The sequence below is a fragment of the Balaenoptera acutorostrata genome, chromosome 4, assembly GCF_949987535.1.
Source record: "Balaenoptera acutorostrata chromosome 4, mBalAcu1.1, whole genome shotgun sequence".
In the NCBI taxonomy this organism is placed as follows: domain Eukaryota; kingdom Metazoa; phylum Chordata; class Mammalia; order Artiodactyla; family Balaenopteridae; genus Balaenoptera; species Balaenoptera acutorostrata.
Window position 1 is genome coordinate 34,085,272 of NC_080067.1, and position 24,358 is coordinate 34,109,629.

Here is a 24,358-nt window from a genome sequence, read left to right on the forward strand (position 1 = left end):
ACAAGATTCAAAATATGCTCATGAGAATTAAACTATTTTTCCAACCAAGCTAAAAAAAATCAATTTACTTGTCTAGGAAAGTTTTATTAGGGCTAGAATTCCAAGAAATGGATATGCCAGCCAAATATTACTGTTCATCAGAAATGCTCCATATTCATCCAGTATTAATCCTGTGTAATTCCCTCAGTCAATGTACCCACTTAACAGCAGATATATTCTCTCTATGTATTTTGTGTGTGTGTGTTCCTAAACTTGCAGTGAATGAATTTAGAAAAAAAGTATCAAAAACACAAACGTAGCCTTGCAACACAAATGTGTGGATAATTTCATGCTTGGAACATCACAGTTCACTTTAGAAACACTTTACTTGACAACGAAGCTTTCAAGAATAAGTATTTTTCAGCACTTACTGAAAATATTTTAAAATCTCACCTCATCACCAGTTATATAACCAGGGCCATGAGGTCATTGTGGCTCTATGAAATGGCATCAGGCCCTTTCACTACTGATCATCTTTTGGGCACTAGATGATACTTTTTGAATAAATGTTAAAATAATGTGCAAGAACCAAATATCACAGATTGTGTGCTGTATTCACCCACATGGGGACATCACTTTAGTGAAATGCAACAACAGCTCTAGAAAACATAACAGTATCTTTACCAAAATATAAAAAGGAAAAAGGAAAGATAAGTTGCTAGCAAGATCAAAGAAGCGGGGAGGTGCGGTCCCGGCTGCCATTCTGAGACAGTTCTCAGACTCTGCACCAGGCTAGTCTCATGAGAGCAGGGGTGGGTAATACCTCATCCCATCACATCTCTTTGTTTTCCCACTACCTGCTACTCCTTGGTCATGGATTATTGTTGAACGTGGAAATGGAATGGGGGATGTCTAACAACAACACACTTCAAGTATTTAGTGTATTATATAAAAACACTGGAATGGGGGTCTGCAGCATCTTGCTGGGGCTTGAAGTCTGTTTTCTTAATTGTAAAATTAGGTGGTTGGCCTGGATCCTGAGTTGTAAATTGGGAGCCCTTGGACCAAATTTGATCTGCAAAAGAATTCTGTTTACTTCCACGCAGTGTTCCTTTTTTTTCATTCGCTTTAGTTGAAAACATTTCAAAATAGGATATTCCACGTAAAATTTGAAATTTCCAGCTTATCTTAAAAAATCGGCCTGTATCTTCCCCTGATCACCACTGGCACAATTGAGAATCCCCATCCCCACCTCCTCTGAGAAAGGGGAAGTGTCCACCACCATGCCCGCTTCACCCATCTCTGTTACTCCCAGCCCCTATAAGTATTTAAATATGTGAACCCTGAAGCATGTAATTTCTAGGGCCCATTCCAGCAGTAAAATGTTATGAATCTCTGACTCAAGTTGCCTCAATAAAAGCAAAAGACTGTAGAGAATAATATTTCAACTACATTCTAGGTTAAAATAGACTTTGCTTGGGTAGCCTGACAACCAAGACCCCATTTAGAATATCGTAATTGTGTATGTTTACAGGGACAAAGGGCATACATATAGTTTGTAGGTCACCCACCCCACCCGGCGGGTATGGAATTTGATTGTATCGCGAATGTGCCCTTCCTACAGTCTCGTTGTGGCTTCTTATTTGTCTTTGGATGTAGAATATCTTTTTTGGTAGGTTCCAGTCTTTTTTGTCAATGGTTGTTCAGCAGTTTGTTGTGATCTTGATGTTTTCGTGAGAAGAGGTGGGCTCAAGTCCTTCCTCTCCACCATCTTGTCTCTGCCTCCCCTGGTGTCTCTAAGGGCATACATATATATTCCTGTATTTCTCTCAAGAAGAAAAGCAATAAATATGACCCCTAAATTTCCTTCTATAGCAGAAATTTCTGTGACTTCCTGATCTACACTGAGATAAAGCTACACTCCAAACCTAAATCGAAAGTCCATAGTTACAGAATGACTTTTTCTGTAAAGAGAACATCTTAATTTGTTGGTGTAACATGAACCATGTTATTTATCTAGAGAATGGCTTTTAAGCGGATCATTGGCATGCATATAACAATGCCTACTGAAACAGACTGATTCCTAAACATATTTTCTCTGGATTAGAACCTCTTCATATCCAAAATTATTAGCATATTATGTTATTCTCACAAAGTTCTAATGAACTTCACAAATCTGCCTGCTCTATTCTGAGTACAAAAATATTTAGCCTAATTTGTTTTTCCATTATTTTATATAGTAATAAAGTAATATCAAAAATGTTACCAGAAATAATACAGTGTTTTATAATTATTAGAAAGTGAATCTCATGAAGTCATATTAAAAAACAACAATTACCACATGTTAAGTCAGATAATTCAAGGAAGAGACTTATATGAATACTAGGGGGGCTGTTGGCAAAGATTTTTTTTTCTCTGAATCCTACGCTTTGAAGGAAATTTTTGCCATTTAATTAGTTTAGGTATGCTTCATCAACTAAAGGTCTATAGTATGGTATTTTTCCCCCTCCAGCTTAAAGTACTCTTAAAATCATCTGCACTTTAGGTGTTCATACTTTCACTTCTTTTAAAAATGGATCCTTCCTGGATCCTTTACATTGCTTTATGGGATTAACAACAAATTGTATCACCATACTGTATTGTATTGACAGAGCTCTAACATCATTCCAATCTGTTTCTTGGCCATGTGTAATAATGTGACAACTTATACATATATATAAATTTATGGGGTAATTCACTTAGTATTTGGTGGGGACATATGAATATATATTGAAAATATATAAAATGATAGTAAAAATAGATAATATTTATTTAGTGTTTAATACATGGCAATCTTTTTTCCCCCATGTTGTATTTAACCCTCATGTTAACAGCAAGTTTTTATCTTGTTTTAAAAGATAAGGACACTAAGGCTCAATGAGGATAAGTAAATTAGCCAGTTACAAGATTAGTCAGAGGTCGAGCCAGGATCTTACCTTTGTGACCGCAAAGCTTACGGTTTGTTTCCCATGATGCCTGCCAGCCACCAGACTCTGCTAACGTTAATTAAATGAATGTTCCCTTTTAAAATTCTAAGTACTGAATATATACCTCTTGATAAATAGATTAGCTTTCCACTTCAGCCATATATTAAACTTGTTTTTATGGTATATAGTCTGTTCACACTGAATGAGTATAATAAATTATCTTTTGAGGAAATTATTTTAAACATAGAATCTTACAACATTCTTACAAGGGCAAGGTAGAGGCTTTAGCATCTCGTTCCCGTTGGTCAGAGCAAGGTCCAATGAAGGTTTAATGATTTGCCTAAGGTCTCAATTTCTAGAATGGCAAAGAAAAAGCCGCCAAGTCCTCCACCCCCCAGTTCCAGACTACTGTTCATTCTCAGTCTTTTTTTTTCCCTCTGTTAAACCCTGCAATCAACTGATTTCTACTCTTCAACTTCTTAAATTATGTTGCTTTTTTACTCACCACTATTGGTTTTATATATTAAGATTCAGCATCAGCATTTACCATATCTTTTACTTCCTAATTCTGAGTGTTTCCATCTGATTGCTTATTTTTGAACCTTATGGGCTTTTTCTTTATTTCAGTTTTATCCCAATTATCCAGGAAAGGCTGCCTGAGTCTTTTGAAAGCTCTGATGTTCTCAATGAAAAGACCTTCTGAATGACCTTGTTTGTCTCCCATGGAGTTGCATATCACAACTTCAAATGCCCCACTAAAATGTTACCCATTTGGCATCAGTATACAGAAAAGGCTGCATCTGTGATAAGAAGTACAGTGGTGTTTTCCTAGTGAGAGAATAGAGTTCTCAATGGGGAAAAGGGGAAGTATAATTTCCTCAGATTTAGCTGGTATTTCAAACACAATGGTGCTTTTCTTTTAGAACTAGTCAGTAAGAAATTTGTAGGGAAAATACCACAGGAACCAATAAACAATTAAAATTTTGGTCATAGCACTCTATTAATATTGGTCCTTTAGAAACCCTTTTTTTTTTTTTTTTCAGAAATGTTCTTCGGCTACAACAACAACTACTCATTGCCCTTATGGATCAGTAAAGCAGTTGGGCAGAGGAGACAAGTAACAGAGACTCAAACTAAGTAACTGAAACTCTTTGGTTGACAAACTTGGAGAGATTATCAAACATTAAACTAGGTATGTTTATCCCTCTCTTACTTTTCTCTACTTGGTTTAGTTCTCATTAGAGCCTTGATGACAGGCTACATTCAATGTGTTGATCCACGCAGAAAAAAAGCCTAATGTGAATGCAAAGATGAACTTACATTCAAATATTGTACAGTCAGTTCAGACATTAATGACTCAGGTTGACACAGCAGTTGCCTATGGCAGTGATGCCACCAGAGGGCAGGGTTTGACTTCCGGACCTGGTGGCTGCCTTCCTCCAGAGGCAACCTTGGAGTTACTATAAGAGCCATCAGATCCTTAGAAGCCCTTATAATGAGTCTAAGCTCAAATTCTCTCTTCCATTGTTCTTGTACAGAATCCTAGAATTCTGGAAAATACTTAGGATAATTTCTAGAATGATCTGACAAAACAGATATTTAGTCAACTCACAATTTTAGAGCCCCTACTAAGTATTCAGCATGACCTTGAACATTTAAAGGCTACCTGACAGAATTTTATCTTTTGAGGGATCTATAGTTTCCCTGGGAAGATATGAATATAATACCACCAACAAAACAGAGTGTATAGTTAACTTATTCCACAAAAGATAAGAACTACAGGTTATCAAGAATTGAAAGGGGAAAAATCAAAGTCCAGACCAGAAAGATTTCTCAACAACAGTACCACTGACATCTTAGACTAGATAATTCTTTGCTGCAGGGGTCTATCCTGTGCCTTGTAAGATGATTAGCAGTATCTTCAGTCTCTACCCACTAGATGCTAGTAAAACCCCCTCCTCCCTTTCCCCTTGTTATAGGAACCAAAAATGTCTCCAGACATTGCAAAATGTCCCTGAAGGGCAAAATTACCCAATTGAGAAGCGCTTAACCAGAGTATAAAGAGATGACCTTACCAAAAAAAAAAAAAAAAGAACTGAACCTTGAAACTTTAGAATGTCAGAAATGTAAGGACCTGCTCTCTAAGCCTCAGTTTCCTCATCTGAAGAGTGGGAATAATGGTGCCTTCCCTCATAGGTCTTGTATTAGTTTGCTAGGACTGCCATAACAAAATAACAATAGAAATTTATTTTCTCACAGTTCTGGAGGCTAGAAGTTCAAGATCAAGTTGCCAGCAGGGTTGGTTTCTGGTGAGACCTTTCTTTTTCACTCGAAGACAGCCACCTTCTCACTGTCTTCACATGGTTTTTCCTCTGTGCAAGCACATTCCTGGTGTGTCGTCCCCTAATAAGGCCACCAATCATACTGGATTAGAGCCCCAACCCTGTGACCTCATTTAACCTTAATTACCTCTTTAAAGGCCCTATCTCCAAATATAGCCACATTGAGGATTTAGGCTTCAATGTATGAATTTGGGGTTGGGGGGGACACAATTCAGTTCATAACAGGGCTCTTACAGAGGTGAAAGCAATTAGCACAATACTTGGCATATAGTAAGCATTCAATTAATCACAAATGTTCCTTTTGTTAATATTAAGCCACTATTATTATAAGTCCTCCATGTGAATCAGATACCAGCTGAAGCACAAAAGAGTATAAAACAATAAGTTTATAAGTGTGTCACTTGTGTGTCACTTTGTGCTGAAGTTATGCAGCTAAAAAGTTTAAATTGACATTTTCCCCATTGACATAGCTAATTATTTCAAAGATGTTCTGGCTTCCTTTATGTGAAGGTCAAAGGGCAGTAGATCCTGCATCCCCAGCACCTGATGAGTAGTAAATGACCCAGAAATAAGCTTTTAAGTGCTTTGGGGAATTTCTTTGTGTAAAGAAATTCTGTGTAAATATTTTTTGAGAGTGAGGGTGATTAAGTTCACCCTCTTAATTTGATTTATAAGTTTCACCTATCTCACAAGAGATAAGAACAAAAATAAACTAGGGAGGAAAAGAAATAAACAGTTTTGAACAGTTGTGGTCTTTAGTTGGAACCAAAAAACCGTGGAGATTTTGAAATTGCAAAGGAACATGGGCCTTCCTCTGCCAAAAAACTTGTTTATAAAAACTAGAGAGAAAAAAAAAAAAAAAAAAAAAAAAACAACTAGAGAGTGTTAGATATTTCTACCACACTGGCTTATCATTTGAAATTTCTGCTGGCTCAAGTGAAAGCGTGCTCTCCGATATCCTACTGTGGGATTTCCTCCTTAACCACAGATGCTTTCCGATCAGAGGCTCGTGACTTTGCGGACCAGAACACAGTCGGCTTAGCCAGCCAGAAGAACAAGAGGAGAGGTTTCATATCTCATGAAAAAAAGGAAGCACTAATGGGGGAAAAATGGAGTCAACGTTGACAGTTGCTTAGTTGAACTGTTTTATTGTTGGTAATAAAAGCAGGAATTGCTTGTTGAAAGTGAAGGTGAGAAAAGACAGAAATTGCTATGGCAAAGTTAAAAACAAGAGGAGATGGTGGTCTTGGTGTGGCACAGAATGTTTGAAAACATTCACCTTGTCCTTAAAGAGCTGCTGCTGTATGAGTAATGTGCCGCTTCACTGCATAACCCTTGTATGCAGAAATGCTATATTTCCCCTGTACAAACCAAGGGATGCATTTATTCTACATTTAGAGGAGAAACAAACAATCAAAGGTAAAGAGGTGCATTATCTTATGCAGCCCTCTTGGAAAGAGTTCATTTTTTTTGTCCTGCTCAGACTACACACAAATACTGGGAATATATTTTAATTTCAAATCTGATAGGTGACATCTGGTAACTCATTTATTGCTAATGAAGTTTTCACAGGAAGCAGCAGTCACTGGTGTCTCATCGTATTTTTCAGTTGGCAAAGTGTTGTTTACCTTTTATTGGCCCAGCATCCGTGCCTCTTATCACAGGATGATTAATTAGAGAACACAAGTAGCCCCACATAGAAATGAATGGAGAGGTAAATAATGGGAGATAGAATAGTCTAAACTTTTTTTTATTAAAATCAGTGGTGTAGTATCATTATAATTTATATTTTAAAATTATATAGGTATTCAAGAGCGTGATGAGAGCTGGAAAAACTCTCTGGTCAAGAAGCTCATTAGCAGTGCCTTCAGGCCCCTCTCTGAGCCTTTCCACCTCTTTCTGGTCCTTTAGCTTCTTCTCCTTCCAGAATCACATGGAGTTTTCCAATTCTTCTTACCCATATTTGCTTGCAAGGGAAAAATTGGTCATTTACACCACAGTGGATTTTAATAACACTAACAAAAGTCTTAAAGCTACAGGATCTCATAGCATCTCCACATACATGATCTCATTTGATGTTCACAATGGTATTGTGAGCCAGACTGGACAGATATTTTTTTACTTCATCATTATCATGAACTTCGTTATCATTATTTTCCAGACGAATAAGATGAGTCATAGGTTTGGTGAAAAGCTAAAAACTTCATAGCTCATAAGAGGTAAATCATGTACTTGATTCAGGTCTTTGGTTCCCAGCACCATGCTCTTCCACGACCTTAACTCTGGCTCTCACCTGAGTCAGTGTGTCTTCTCCTGCAGGTAGATCTTGGTTCTAATGGGGGTATAGATGTGAGTATCGTCCACCCCACCCCAGTTAAAGAAATTCCAGGCATCTAGGAGTAGGTGCAAGGGTTATTCGACTAGATGACTCCTGTTTGGCTCCCCTTGGCTACTCCAGTCCTGAATGTTTAAAAGAAATACACAGTTTAATGTGTAATTCTCAAGCTGCAGTTAGGAATTTGTCCTATTTCTTCAGGTTTTAATGCCTCAAAAGGGCCAAATGAAAACATTTTAGCTGATGGCACTTTGGTTGTTTGTTGTATTTGGTTTTGCCTATGAATCATGACGGGCACAGAGCACATAAGCAAGGGTTACCAACGAAGATGCCAGTAGGGCAGTGGTTTTTAAATGTTAGCGTGCATCAGAATCACCTGGAGGGCTCATTACAATTTTGTTGGACCTCACCCACAGGGCTTCTAATTCAGTAGGTCTGCGGTGAGGCCTAAGATGTGCATTCCCAGGGAATCCCCAGGCGATGGCGATGGCGATGCTGCTGTTCCAGGGACCACACTTTCAGCACCATTGCTAGAAGGGCTAGGTGGGTGACTTACGTGAGGGAAGCACGTACGCTGTGCTGTCCAGTTCAGCGGGCTGCCCCGAGAGGTGACTGAGCACTTGAAGTGTGGCTAGTTTCAACCAAGAGGTGCTGGCAACTAACTATACTCTGGCTTTTGAAGACTTGGTACAAAAAAAAAAAAAAAAAAAGTAAAATATCTCAATAATTGTTATATTGATTACATGTTGAAATGACAATATTTTGGGTATATTGGGTTAAATAAAATATATTACCAAAATTAATGTCACCTGTTCCTTTTTATTTTTTAATGTGGCTGCTAGAAAATGTTTAATTACATATGTGGCTCACATTATATTTCTTTTGAACAGCACTGACCTAAAGAATCAGAAAATAGAGAATGGTGGGGATTAGTGAACCACAGAGTATTCAAATCCCAAAAGCTATGAACACTTTGGGGGCCAAAGAAAATATATCTGTCAATCAGATTTAGCCTGAGGGTCCCATGTTGTACACAAACATTTGCTGCTACAGTGTAAATGTAGAAGCTATACAATATCGTATCATTTTACCTTTCAACATTTATCAAGTACCTTGTTATAATTCTTGAAGTAAAAGCATTAGATTACAATAATCAAAAATATTTCTGCTGAATTTCTGAATGAAAAAATTCCACTAATCTTTTGAAGTTCTGAGTTTTCTGTCATGAAGTTCATTTCATTTATCCTTGCATTATAGAAAGCTTATGTTTTCAAAGTGCCTCCAGACCTTCCAAAGACCTCACTTTTTAACTTTAACAATCTATGAAATAGAGGTGAGAACAGGTATTGGTAGTCCCATTCTAAATACTTTGTAATATTTAAGGGATAAGAGATTAAATTACCTATGTACGATTTTAGTGACAAAACAAGCCATTGGACAGGACTCTATTCCAGTGCTTTCTCTGTCAAACCATTCAACCATCTCTCCATTTTTATGACATTTTAATGTAAAAAATAAAATGAAAAGTAGCATACAAAACTGTATTTGAAAAAAAATGTAACTCTGTGATAAAAATCAAATGGACATTACCCTTACAGAATTCATTTTCTTGGCACAAAAGTCCATTTAGCTCATCAAAACACTGACAATATAATACTCTGAAGTATTATTCTAAATAGTATATTACTGTGAGGTTCCTCTGCCCTCACCTCTGTTTTATCTGGGCAACTGAACCACTTTGAGTATATGCTAAACTTTAAAAAGTTGTATTTTCCCCACAGAGAATCTGAGAATAGGTTCGTTTTGAATAAGTTATTTTAACAATAACATATTGTGCCACCTTTTTCATAGGATGATATAATCTTGACTCCCTCACTGCAGGGCATACTTTTAATTTTGACTTGCAGCCATGAATCAATCTGTCTTTACCCTTTCACCTGGAATTGCCAGTGAATAACACAAGGGATGCCTGAGAGGCTCATAGTCTTTGACCATAAATGGAGTGAAAACAGCTAGTCTAGATCGGGTCCAAACCTATAATCTTGACCTCATCAACCTGGAGTCACAACCAGCTATCCAAATGCTCTGCTGGGGTAACATGTCTTTGGGTTAATAGATAGTTAATCTAAAAATTGGGGCGGGGGGAACTCACTGTCACTATAACATAATGATCTTAAGTAGAGTTTCTTTATTCATCTTCAGTAAAAGGTAAAATTCTTTTCATTTCATTTTTAATAAAAGAGAGTTTTTATATTTAATTACAGAATGTTATTAAATCATTGTGACACTAATAATATCTGTATCAATAGATAAACAAATAGCTGGCTGACTTAATGATTTATTGGGTAATTTCTACTTGTCGAGCCATTATTGTATACCTTTTGTATATCTACCTAATATATATCTTTTGTATATTGTATACAAAAGATGTATACCTATTTGGAAGAGAGATTATGAAATTTCAGTGTTTCAGGAGATTTCCTGAAGCATGTACCAGCTCCCTGACGATAGAGAAACCTAGAGAAGCTAAGTGACTGGTTCAAGGTCACCTTGCTAGTGAGTGGGAAAGCCAAAATTAGAACCCAAGCCTCCTTACACATTGTGCAGGACCAATTTGTAGACTATCATCCAAAGAATATTTCTACTTCAATTAGGACACTGGGTAATTTGGGGAAACATGTACAATATACTGAATATTTAATCCTTCTAGCTTCATTTAAAATTTATGGTTATCTGATTTGCATAACATTAAAAACTTTAATCTGAAATGAATTGCCATGTCATATGCCATATATGGTTATATGCCATAACCTCTAACATAAAACTCATAATACAATAAATTCTATAATATTATCATCATTTCTTAAGGGTATAAATTAATTAGTGCATCCTTTCCTTCCCAATAACTTTCCTCATACCCCTTAAAGTGGAATTTGAAATGAAATAAGCAGTGTCTGCTCCTGATTTAAAGTCTCAAAGAAGCAAATGTGGAGTGGCTTCACAGATGAAATCTGGGCTTTTGTTCACAAGTTGGATAAAGCAGCTGTTGTTGACTGAGATGCCCACCTAGGAGCTGCCTTTTTTATCTTTAGAAAAAGAAAAGCTTGTAAACAGTCTCCAAAAGCCATATATTAAAAATGAGGTTTCCTCCACCTTGATGGCCAAGATACTGATCTTCTGAAATGTGGTTATGATTCCCTCAGGGAGATTCTATGAGTCCATAAGTTTGAGGAAGTTGGAAGTAGTAAAGGACAGGGGTTCATGTATGTACAAGCTTTCTTCCAAGTTAGATGTTATTTTCCTTTTCTCCTAGTCTCTGGAACACTACTCTTTCTAAGCTCACTGGAAAACCTTCCATTGCCTTCCATATTTAACATAAGAAGAATATTTTCTTCTAACACCAGTGTGTCAAAGGAAGATTATTAAGCACCTGATTAGACTTAATCACATATCTTTCATCCCTATCTTTCCTTTCTGAAATTAAAAAAAAAAAATCATACTACAGAAATAGCCAAGAGTTTAGGATAGACAAGAGTGGGAGGAAATACCATAGGAATGAAGAGAGTTGTTTGGGGAGCTTGGGATATTCATCACAACCGACTTGTTTAAACTATAATTTATGATAAATTGGAGCTTCTCGAGTGGAGAGAAATTTAATTGTAGTTTAATGTTATATTATTAGATATTAAAGTATTGAATAATTTCCAAGAAGCAAAAATTTAGGATTAACATTTTACTTTCCTTGAAATTTATACCCTAACTTGGAAGGAACTTCTGAATTTCCTTTCTTAAAGCTGAGTTCTTTAGGTTCTTGGGCTGTTTTGGACAAAGCAAAGGGGAGGACTGGTTGAGGATGACAGGATATTTAACCACCATCACCACAGTTGGTTACATATGGTATGAGCAGAAATAAAAAAGTAGCTTGCACTGTTTTCATTTCTTGTGAGGGCAGGCCATGGTGGATGATATTGACTTAGGAAGAGGGCCAGACACCACTACTTACCACTTAGACATACCACACTTGCATTCATTAAGTTTGAAGAGATTGAATCTTAAGTATGTAATTAGTATGGCATTAATAATTTTAATAAAATATCTTTTGTATTAAGAGAAAGATTCATCTGGGAATTGCAGAGGCAAACAAAATCAACAAAAGTATTTAACATAGAGAAGTTAGGCTGGGATTGCTGACCAAAAGCACTGCATTCTCCTGTGGATCTGACTTGAGAGTAATTCTGGTCACTTGCCTTATGATGCAGGCTCTTTGCCACGCTCCCTTCTTCATGGCTGCCAGGATTATCAGCCTGGAGGAGCGTGTCACCCAGAAAGGCCTGGATGCTTCATCAAAGGGCAGGATGGGGCAGGGAGAGCAAGAAGAGGGACAAGACTATATTTCAAAGCTTATTGGATCCAAGCAACTTAACTATTATCACCAAATAATGTGTAGGGCAACTTCCAGTCAAGATGAAGATAATGGATTAAGCAATCATGGATATTACCTTTTTTCTCTAAATACATAAAATATCACATTACAGCTCTGAATAAGAATTGAGACCACAGGGGCCAGAGAAGAACCAACACCAGATACACAGCTGAGGTAAAGTTCTAATGACTTTACCAGAATGGAAGTAAAGACCATTAAGCTCATGTACTGAAGGCAATGGAAACTGGGTTTCCTGGTTAAAGCCAGGACTGGAAAATTACTGCCCATTGTGACCAAAGACTAAGATAACTTCTGTAGACCAGCAGAAATTTGAGAATGGGTAGAGGGCCTAATCTGCAGTATCTGCAAAGTAAGGGGTTGGAAACTAGGCTGAGAATTGGCATTGAAAGCTTTTCCAGATCAAGTGAGTGTTTTATGCCCAAGCAGAAATTTTACCACCACTGCCATCCACTCAGGCCTCCTAAAGAAGTTAATTCCCACTAGAGATTAACTCGCAAAGATTATGAAACCTAAGATGAAGGCAAATGCCAAGAAAGAGCGTCTATAGATGAAGCAAATAGAATTTATACCTGAAGAACTACAAATAGTAAAGCAATTGGATAGGGGCTCTTCACATACAGATGTTCAAAATGGTTAAGGAGATAAGGGTAGAAATAGACCCCATAAAATAAGAACAGAAGGTTAAGAAATAAGAACAAGTGGATTTGAAAAAGAAACAAGTAGAAACCCTAAAAATTTGAATGCCAACTTCTATGATTCAATGAATTCACAAATGGATACTAACAGTTGTTCCCTGTAGAATGCCTCATTCATTACTGGGGGAAAAACACACAGGAGCAGAAACAGTTGCTTTCTAATGTCTGAATTATAAGATAGGAGCAATAAAGAGAATGCCTTTTGAACAGGATGGTGTATTGAGCTGTCCAGCACTACAGGCAAATAACAAACACTGGCCTACTCTTTTTGATATCTAAGAAAGATACTTTGGGGCACAGTGGTTAAGACTCCGTGCTCCCAATGCAGGGGGCCTGGGTTCGATCCCTGGGCAGGGAACTAGATCCCACGTGCATGCCGCAACTGAGAGTTCACATGCCACAACTAAGGAGCCCCGGAGCACAACTAAGGAGCCCGCCTGCTGCAACTAAGACCTGGTGCAACCAAATAAATAAATATTTTAAAAAATAAATAAAAGGAGATAATAAAATTAAATAGAAATTTTTTAAAAAGAAAGATACTTAGATAGATTATCCTAAAATATAATTATTTGGTCGTTTAGTTCTCTCTTTATTATCATAGGAAACTTTGGGGTATTTTTTTTTTTTCTTCAGATTGCAAACTCATTAAAAAAGGAGCTTGTAATGAACAATTTAATTAGATTGGTTTTGGCTTGCCTAAAAGCTTAAGGAGGTATTAATATTCTAATCAAAAGTCTTGGGGAAATATTCTTAGAATTAAAAAAAAAAGAAAAAAGAAAATCTTCTTTCTTAGGTTTGTTTTTAAGAACCAGGGAAGGTGTCAAGGAATGAAAGGTAACTCCTACTAAAGCAAGCAGTAGATAAATGTGGTGTGGCCACCACGAACCAACCTTGTGTTTGTAGCAGACTGAAAGTTCCCACCTGACTCAGGGCAAATTTATTCATCTGCTTAAGATTATTTTTTACTCATACTTTGAAAGAAAAACAGCTTGGTATTTTTAGCCTTTTAATGGCAAGAGAAAGAGCTTACCAATGATAAACCTTTTTTTTAAATCTCTCATGCTTTTTTGATCCATGGCTGAGTCAGCACTTGCCTTGCATTCAAAAAAATAATAGTAAAGATTCAAATAAAACACATTTATTAAACACTTACTATTTGAAAGATAGGCCCAGTGCTTTCAAGTTATTGCATTTAATTACTACAATAATTAAGTGCAGTAAGAATCATTGCTCCCATTTCTTACAGATGAGGAAACTGAGGCTTATGTTCAGAGAAAAACTGGGTGACTTATCCAGAGCCACACAGATTTGTAAGTGGTAAAGGAAGATTCCATTACAAGCATTTTGACTCCAAATTCCATCTTCTTTACCCCAAGAGGAAATGATGTTGTGGAATTCATGTAAACCACAGAGCCTAAGTAAAAGCTACGGTGAGACCCAGAAATAGAGAGAGGTGGATCCTCCTGTGTTTTTAATCAGTATCCTACCTGCCTATAACCCTACTGGAAGAAGAAGCAGGATGAAACAGGATAGTAGCTGCTTTCTGGGACTCAAAAGTTTGGTGTCCTGGGAAATCACATCTCTCTCTCCTTCAGCTGCTCACCAAAATAGCACACTTCGAAGCTTCAAAGAGAAAAACAGCCTACTCTTCACCACTTATTTGTCATCAATCTAAGGTGACTCCAATCATAAGAGTTCCATTTTCTCTCTTTCTCAAGAACCAAGTTTCTCTAGGGAAGCCTATGAGTGGCAACAGTGCAGACTAAGAGAACAATATTTCTTACCTACTAGTGTGGCCTGTGTCACCCTCCCATCCAGTACACATTCAGACCCCACACCCCTGCCTGGGAGGTTGTACACTATCTGTAAATTTACAAGAGCAGTTTCCCATAGATGAAGCTGCAGACATTTATAAGGAGGGAAAAGTTCAAGCGATAACGAAATCTCTATTCCACCTTAGCTGGCCAGATGGTTGCCTTTAACTTCTAACCACTCTGTTTCCCATACATCCTCCAAAGTCCAACTGCCATCTCTGGGAAATGTGCCTGATTAACTCCTGGACATTCTCACCATCAAGCTGGGTCAGTGAAAAATACAGAACTTTCCACATGCCTCTGGTATGGTATAGTATTCAACACGCTGGAGATAATTTTGGCTTTACAGCTCCTGTTCCCCCAGCTAGACTCAAATCATCCAAAGCAGGAGAAGGACTGTGGCTTTATTCACTTTGCGCCCCTAACCCCAGCACATAGTAGGTGTTTAGTGAATATGGGACGAATGGATGCCTGCCTGCTGAATGCACTATTTGCATTTCTGCTTTCTTGTACTTGCTCCTGCTATTTTCACCCCCTGAAATTCCTCTCCCCGACGCCTTACTAGATAGGAAGTTTTGGTCATTACTTATATAAACATTTATATAAAATGTCCTTCCAGTTAGTATATTCAATGCTATGCCCAGAGTTTCTCAAATAATATACTCATTAAAATAATACATACCTCATTCAAACTTCCAGGGATGTTTCCCTAGTTGTTCAGAGCAACCTTTTACATTTTAAATATCAGTCAATATGAATCGATGGAAACTTAAGAAAAGGCTGACCTCAGAATGTGAAGGAACTGGAGTCCAAAACCATGTTTATAAATGGGTCCTTTCAAATGCAAATTTTTCCACTGAAATTCTTTTATAAATGATGGTTATAGTTCCAGCCTAGTCAATAAAGTTCTACCCCCTCTAGACAAAAAATGGGACCAGTAAGAGTTGTGTGCCCTCAAAGTGAGGTCAAGAGAGGAAAGAGAGTTTCCTCTCTACTCTTGTGCACCCAAGCTCAGGGCACCCAAGGAATCCGAATGAATCCAGTTTATTCCTTCCTAACGTGTAGTGCTCTTATGCCCAAACTGAAACAAATATTTAACTCTGCCCTATTTTCAGTTCAACCCAGGCCACTTTTAATCTTTGAGATTCTTTAACCTTGACATTTCCAATTTTTTCCTAGGCAAAATCCAACTTATCACAACTAGATGTCAGAAGGAGAGCAAATAAGTAAATGAATCCACTTTAAGGTATAAATGACTGCTAGCTCATAAGCTTTTTAAGAAGCATTTAATTTTTAATAGAGAATATTTGTTTACCTAAATGAATTTCTACTTTTAAATTGGAATAATTTCAGTAATTATGACTTTTTTAAAAACTGATAAAATCAGGAAAGTGTAGAGAAATCCTTCTGGGTGAGGAAGAAGTAGGTCAAACCTTCCTGAGAGCCTAGCCCTAGTTTCTACTAAGTTATTCCTTATTTTTATCTTCTTCTGTTTTGCAAACTACAGATTTCTAAAAGTGCCAAGGTTTTTTTTGTCAGTTTGGTTTGGTTTGGTTTAGGATTAGATTTGGGTTTGGGTTTTGGCTTGTTATCCAAGGTGAAGCGCAGGTTGACACTGAGTATTTTCTGTCAGATTCTTTGGGAGCAGAATGTAAATTGATTTCATTGGCCCCTAGAAATTAGTCTCAATACTCTCTACTTGTAGCTTTCAGTTATATAATATTCACTCATTCATTTGTCCACTTGCTGTCTTATTTATCAGACACTTATCATCTGCTTCCAGGAAGATGTCAGGGCCTATACTAATGAACAAGATGCTTCGAAACAGGCCTTACCCTCAAGCCACTGACAGACCAGTGGAGAAGACAGATATGTCAACATACCATTATAATATATAGGTCAAAACCTACATCGAGAGCGCCAAAGCAGCACAAAAAATGGAACAGCCAATTGCCCAGACAAGTCAGGAAGGCTCCGCAGAGGCTGTGACATTTGCCTGTTGGTGGATGCTGATACCCCCATGAATGAAAAGAGAAGAAAGGGATTTAGATTATATAGTCTTGAGTACAAAAGGAGAAGATAACGAGGGCATAGAGCCAAAAACTTGGGTAGGGAGAATAACTGCCTCCTTGGGGGAGGCAAAGAGGCCACTTAAGAACCTCTCTTTCCCAGTGTTACCTCTTAAAATCTGGCTACTTGAGACTCATCCTTTTCATAGCACCACTCTGCACCAAGATGGACACCACCTTAAGTGCACGAGTTCATCCAGCTCTCCTGGATGCCAAGCACAGCTATCCTGGGCAGACTATTAATGTCTTATTCCTGTTCCTCTTCTTACCCAGGATGATTTGCTACAAGTGGAATGCACACCCATGCTCATCTAGGGACCCACTCCTGGTGGAGCAATAGGGTCTTTACCCAACACCACTACCCTGCCTGGCCAGCCTCGCGTGTGCCTAGGGCTGGCCTTCACCTCAGAGCCTGCCTGTGCCACACGCTGCCACGTTATCCTCACAGCATCTTCAGCTTCCCTTCCAAAGGTTTTTTGATAGACTCCTGTCTAGGGCAGAATATGATGCTTTTCTAAATCACATAAATGAATGGCTTGATTGTTGATTATGTAAAATATTGGAGCGAATATTTGCAAAAGTCTCTGTGGAGCTCATTCCTGAGCATCTGATTCTTCCTAAAATCCTAAAGAACCGCTGCTATCTTGAGCCCCCCCAAAACACATGTTTTATTGATAATCCTGACCTAATCTATTTATTTTACATCCTTGTTAGACAAATGGTTAACCTCAGAGTTAACTCCAGAAATGGCATGTGGGCACAAAAGTTAGGAGATTCAGGCCCTTTTGCTAGACTGGGGTGGAAGTTAAAGAATAAGTGGTAACTGCCTGTAGTGACCTGGAAAACCATGGAAAGAATGCTGTTCCCCAAAGCCTCGAGCCCTCCCTTTTATCCCCTCTTAAATCAATTCCTCAGAACCTAGAGGCAGCTATTCAGACCACTTAAGGGAGGATGCTAATAATTTTTATACCTAAGATTGTGACATGAAAGAAATGGTTCAAAGAATAAGATACGTATGTGTCACATTTCTGAGGTTAAAGACAAATTAATTCACCTCAGGAAAAACTCAAGTCTTTCTGAATAACTAATTTAATTCAGTAGTATTTTCTGAGATTTAGATTATGTTTTTCTAATCAATTTGGAAGCTAGGATTTACTCCTAGGAAAAAGGCAAAGGACCTAGATGAGTATTCACATAGGAGCCCACGTCTGCTTGTCTGAAGGATCCTTATCATTTCCTAGAAAAGCAATATGTTCTAAAACTTAATTTAAATGTGCAATCTTACATTTTATCAGTTCACAGCTTTTCTCCAGAAAATCTGATCTAATTTTTTTCCTAAAAACTAAAGTTGAGTTACTGTATTAATGATTGAGAAATAAAACTATTCATTTATAACTGGAAGTTAAAAATTTTTTACCTTTTCATTTTTATTCTTTCTAGGTGCATTCGGCATAGTGTCTGAGACCAACTAACCCAGGAGATCAAAATGATCCTCAACTCTTCCACCGAAGATGGTATTAAAAGAATCCAAGAGGACTGTCCCAAAGCTGGAAGGCACAATTACATATTTGTCATGATCCCCACTTTATACAGTATTATCTTTGTGGTGGGAATATTTGGAAACAGCTTGGTGGTGATTGTCATTTACTTTTACATGAAACTGAAGACTGTGGCCAGTGTTTTTCTTTTGAATTTAGCACTGGCTGACTTATGCTTTTTACTGACTTTGCCACTATGGGCTGTATACACTGCTATGGAATACCACTGGCCCTTCGGCAATTACCTATGTAAGATCGCTTCAGCCAGCGTCAGTTTCAACCTCTATGCCAGTGTGTTTCTACTCACATGTCTAAGCATTGATCGCTACCTGGCTATTGTGCACCCAATGAAGTCCCGCCTTCGGCGCACAATGCTTGTGGCCAAAGTCACCTGCATCATTATTTGGCTGCTGGCTGGCTTGGCCAGTTTGCCAACTATAATCCACCGCAATGTATTTTTCATCGAGAATATCAATATCACAGTTTGTGCTTTCCATTACGAATCCCAAAATTCAACCCTCCCCGTAGGGCTGGGGCTAACCAAGAATATACTGGGTTTCTTGTTTCCTTTTCTGATCATTCTTACAAGTTATACTCTTATTTGGAAGACCCTAAAGAAGGCTTATGAAATTCAGAAGAACAAACCAAGAAAAGATGATATTTTCAAGATAATTATGGCAATTGTGCTTTTCTTTTTCTTTTCCTGGGTTCCCCACCAAATATTCACTTTTCTGGATGTACTGATTCAGTTGGGCATCATACATGACTGTAAAATTTCAGATATTGTCGACACCGCCATGCCCATCACCATTTGCTTAGCTTATTTTAACAACTGCCTGAATCCTCTCTTTTATGGCTTTCTGGGGAAAAAATTTAAAAAACATTTTCTCCAGCTTCTGAAATACATTCCCCCAAGGGCCAAATCCCACTCAACCCTGTCAACAAAAATGAGCACGCTTTCCTACCGCCCCTCAGAAAATGGAAGCTCATCTACCAAGAAGCCTGTCCCATGTATTGAGGTTGAGTGACACACTTGAAACCTGTCTGTGAAGTCATCTTGTTGAAGAAGGAGCAAGAGAAACATTCCTCTACAACACTTCACTACCAAATGAGCGTGAGCTACTTTTCAGAATTAAAGAAGCAAATGGATTATGTGTACTGAACTGACTTTTCTAAAGCTCTGAACAAAAGCTTTCCTCTCCCTTTGCAGCTAAACAAAGCAAAGCCACATTTTGCATCAGACAGACGACGTCCACTCAAAGAGTGATGTCAGAAACTGGACGAGTGTGTTGATTTGGAAAAGTTTACTGGTAGAAACGCCATCTCCCCAGTCTGCTCTTGTTCCGTTATTTTTGATTTCCACATAAAGGTACTTAGAATATATTAAAACTTGAGAGGAGCAACAGGAAATCAGAGCTCAAGATTGCTCTGCCCAACTTCCAAAGGGCAGCAAAGCTTTTGTGCCTATTTACCTATTAGCAACTGTGGCCCACTTGTACCTGCTACTGCACATTTTATACAAAGACTTGCTAAGCAGTAGTTGTCAGGTTGCGGAAGTTTATGTGAAATTCAGCCAGTGTCTTATAGATTCACACTGCCAAAACATGCCTGCTAAATGGCTTATTTGTATAATGATGTTACTAAAGTCACGTATAAAAATTAAACTACTTGTAAAGGTGTTATTCTGGTCCCAGGTAGTAGCGTCTTCCTAGTCATATTAGTTTTATTTCGTATCTGAGAAGTATATATATTTTGTGGTAAAAAGATTATATATCATAAAATATGCCTTACTATTTTAAAAAGTATATATTCTACCTATATATGTATATCTCTAAACTGTTGTTATTTTATTAAAATCTGGCAAAGTTATATTCACATTAAAACAATGTTATTGTAATGTATTTAATCTTCATTACTTAAAATAGATGCTGATTTATTTTTAAAACAACTGTGAATAAGTATAAACATATTTCTATTTAAATTTTGATACAACTGATAGTTTAATACTGTTGGTTTTAGATTTTATATCCTCCCGTGAAAAGATAAAGAACACACTTTATTCCACTGTACAACATGGAGTAAATACACCATTTTGAATTTTCCAAAGTTTTTCATGCAACAAAGAAAAAACTCATTCCTTTTAACACTAAAATAATATATTATTTTACACAGAACTTTTTAATAATAGGATTTTTCTATTCACGTACATGATTATTGTAAGAAATATAGGAAAGCAGTAAAAAAAAAGTCATATTTAGTTCTCCTGCTCAAAAATTACCATTTTTAACATTTAGGTGCAATGTTCTACTTTTCTTTTATTCATTATACACAGATACATGTATAAATCATGATATTGGAGTCATAAAGTATATAGTATTTTGTATACAAATTTTTCACTTAATGTCATAGCATAATAGTTTGCTACACCATTAAATGTTTTTCTAAACATTTTAATAATTGTATAACATTACAAAATACAGACACATCATGATACAGTTAGCTAGTATTCAAATTGGAACATTTAGCTTTTTTCTGATTTTTCAGTATCATAAATTGCATTGTACCTGAACATTCAAGTACATGAATCTGATAAATCCCTCATGATACACTCCTAGAAGTGGTACAACTGAGTATACAGATATGAATGTTTTTAATATTCTTAATACGTATTGCCAAATATTTTCCAGAAAACATAACAATTTACAATACTACCAACTATGTATGACATCTCACCACAGCCTCAGCAGCGTGGAATATATACTAGATTTAAGCAGAAAAGGAAAATTTACTGCAAGAATTCAGGGGCCACATGCAAGAGCAAGGATGCAACTACACTGAAGAAAGTGCTGTTGTGTTCCTGCTCCCCTTGGAGTATCCTAGAGGCCTCTGCTGCTTTGCTCCGAACAGAGCAGGCAGAGGTACTCATCTGACTCCGGAAACAGTGGCCAAGGATTGGGCTGATGTATAAAGGAGCGGATGGGAGGCGTGGCTGGGGGGGAGCATTCAGAGAGGCCTCGGTAGGCTGGACAGAATCTCCACAAAGCAGCCTATTATCGTTCACATTCCCAAGGATAGAGTTATTCTGTGAATAAATGTGGTTACTTGTGCCTCATTTTCCTTTTATATTATTTTTAATTTCACTGATATAAAATGCCAGCCACTAACTCCAAAGGTCCTTTACTATTTTCACAATCACCTCCAAAAAATAAATTCTAGCTTGTCTCAAATTATAGTGTAGACTTACCCTATTTGAAATCCCTCTGAGTCGGCTGTATAACAATTCATTTTTTATTCAATAATCATCTTAAGCCAAGTGATTACAAGTACTTCAAACTTGCTGAAACACTTAATAAGTTATAGCTGATAAGATTTCTGGTAGACAATTGTACTTAGATACCATCTATCTCATGTATTTATTAACTGGTGTGAATAACAAGCTCCAAGCCTTGTTTTCATTTTAATTTCATCAAATTATACTGTGATTTTTCCCCATCCCATCTTGTGAAATAGATACTGATAACTTCATGATTAATCTTGCTTTATCAGTGAGACCAACTTAATACTGAAGTTGAGACTCTACTTACCAAAATGTTAGGATGGTATGCCATGATTTATTCTTCATGAACGTATTTAGAGGTTAAGTGGATTCCTTATTTTTTGGAATATTTTTAAAATTAATCAGAAAGGAATATTTACCATGAGGATCTATGTGCCCAACAGAACTCAAGGTCTATATATATATATATATATATTTTTTTTTTTTTTTACATTCCAATCCTTGTTTCCCCCATGAAAGATTCATCTTTTCAGTCAATAATTCATTAATTCATGGATTCAATAAATTTTGTATTGCTTACCTATTCTGTGCTGGAGGACTAGAGTTATATAACATACAGCTTAAAATGCACAGTAAACTTTTCAACCAGCTGCTGTGGGGAGTATGAAAGCAAGCCAAGTGAGAAGTAGCTTGACTGCCAATCCAAGGAAAAGCTCACAAAGGTTTGACGCCACAGTTTCTCAGTTTTATAACTCTGTATACCAGGCCAATTTTTTTCCAACCATACATGCCAACCTGGAGGACCAAAGATGGGAAAGTAGATTCAGACAGGTCACAAAAGTGAGGTGAAGTGAGTGGAGAAAAGGAGTCCCAGGGAATTTTGAATACTGGTATGAAGGATGATTTCCCTGAGAGCAGTGAAGAAAATAAATCAGGAGCAGATGAGATACAGAAGACTGAGGAGTGGTAGAACCCTGGGGACAGAGACACACTGCCTCAAATGTCAGGGTGCAAACCCCCAGGAGAGCTGCATACAGATGTTTAGTCCCCCCGGGCCATGTTGGATCCACTAGACCCAGACCAACCAGAGGAAGAAAGAACCTAAATATCAGGAAGGGAGGCAAGTAATAAACAGTAGACAATGGTATGTGGCAAAACTCAGCAATTTTTATATATTTCAGGTTGCGTTTTGGGAAAGCAAAAGTCCTCTGAAGAACTATTCATACTGGAGGTTTTGATGAGACTGAAGAATAAATGTAAAGGGAGTAAGGAAATGGAAGAGGCAGAATATTGGAGCTAATGATCATAGAGTCAGACTTTCACAATTTAAAACTTTGAATCAATTAAAATATGACATCTGCAACTACAGCCACTCTTATCTGATGGCTATGTGTAGTGGACACCTGTGGAACTATCTGCACAGTGTCCCCTTTTTCCTTATCATGGGGATTTCCCAACTCACCGAAGAACACAACCACCTTAGAATGAGCAATTTTCTTATCTAACCCTATCCCCAGGCCACAGTTAATCAATCCAGGCTTGAACTGAACCATTCACAGCTTTTTTCCTAAGGATTTTTTAAGCATATACTGATGAAGAGTTGGCCCAACTCCAGTGCTGGAAGTTGTTGGGAGAGAAGTTGTGAGATGTAAGCTTGGAATCTATTAGCAACCATGTCTTCACTCTGGATAAATCTAGCCTGTACTGCGAGTGAAGTTAACAGAAAGGCAAGAAAGTCCAGGGGATACCTGAGTCCTTGATTCTATCTGCGTCCAATGCCCAGCTGTGTCCCTGCCCACCTTATACTTGGAACCAGCATCCATGTCTCTAATCAGGGGACAGAATATAATGATCTGCAGCTGAGATCTGCATGTGTTCCTTCCTGCTTGACCAATAAGAATTTCCTTTCTGTAGTGGTCAACACATCACCCATTGACCATCCAGCAAGAATAATACCAGTCTAGGTCCCAAAATATCTTTATCTTAATAAGGGATCATGTGGACCATCCTTTTTTCACATGTCTCCTTATCAAAAGGTGAGGACCAGGACATCTAGGATTGTGTGTGTTAGAGCAGAAGAGGTGTGCTGATAGAAAAGGACCCATATTGAGATGAGACTAAGGGTACTACAGTACCTACTATTGTAAATTATTATAAACTGAGATCTTCCCCTGAGGTGGCACACTGGTAAAACACTCTTCTGTTGCCCAGGAAATTATGATAAGTATTATCTGAACTATTAAATACAAGTAAAGAGAGGTAATGAGCACCCTGCACCCCCTGAGAGTTCAAATACATGGTCCACATGCTGTCTGGACCCTCCCCTCTCTCCATGACCTGGATGTTCTCTAGATCTCACAGAACTTGCGAACACTGCATCCTACCCTGCCCAAATACAACAGAAAAGGCCTTCATTCAACAAGTCCATCCACCATACTTGAGAAATGAGATAACTGAATTTTCACAATCAGAAACAGTCAGAATTGGATTATTGTCTTTTTTTTCCCAAAAGACAATAGCTTAGAATGAGAGAATTTAGCTTTATTAATATTTAATTCTGTCACTCATATACAAAGAAACTTTGTATAATAACCTCTAAGAGCTTAAATACCCTGAGGTTTGCCCTTCAAACAGCAGGAGAGGAAAATATTTACCTATGTGCACAAGAGATGTAAATTTGATAAATAAATGATGTTAATTTTGAAACTATTAAAAACCAGTTTGCTATTATGATTACTTTGCTTCAAATATCAAAATGATGATGAGCCATAGATGTCCTGGGGCCCATTTCTTGATTCGTTTCATGTATTACAAAGGTTCTTTTGAAAAACTATACAAGATGAGAAATAGGAATCCTGGCTGAACATCCCAATGAGTTGGGCTATATCTCACAGAACCT

At 37.5% G+C, this 24,358-nt stretch overlaps 1 protein-coding gene across 2 annotated transcripts in view; it reads left to right on the top strand.

Moving 5' to 3' along the window:
• Positions 1 to 20,076, top strand: part of AGTR1 (angiotensin II receptor type 1) — a 44,516-nt gene extending 24,440 nt beyond the window's left edge. Inside the window, exons 3-5 of one of the 2 annotated variants that reach the window (XM_007188108.3) lie at positions 3,989 to 4,137; positions 15,755 to 15,821; positions 18,085 to 20,076. In XM_007188108.3, the coding sequence (XP_007188170.1) occupies positions 18,131 to 19,210 (1,080 nt within the window). In that variant the 5' untranslated portion in view covers positions 3,989 to 4,137; positions 15,755 to 15,821; positions 18,085 to 18,130 and the 3' untranslated portion in view covers positions 19,211 to 20,076. The remainder of the gene's footprint in view (positions 1 to 3,988; positions 4,138 to 15,754; positions 15,822 to 18,084) is intronic. The other variant, XM_007188107.2, reaches the window with a different exon arrangement.
• The last annotated feature ends 4,282 nt before the right edge of the window (positions 20,077 to 24,358 follow it).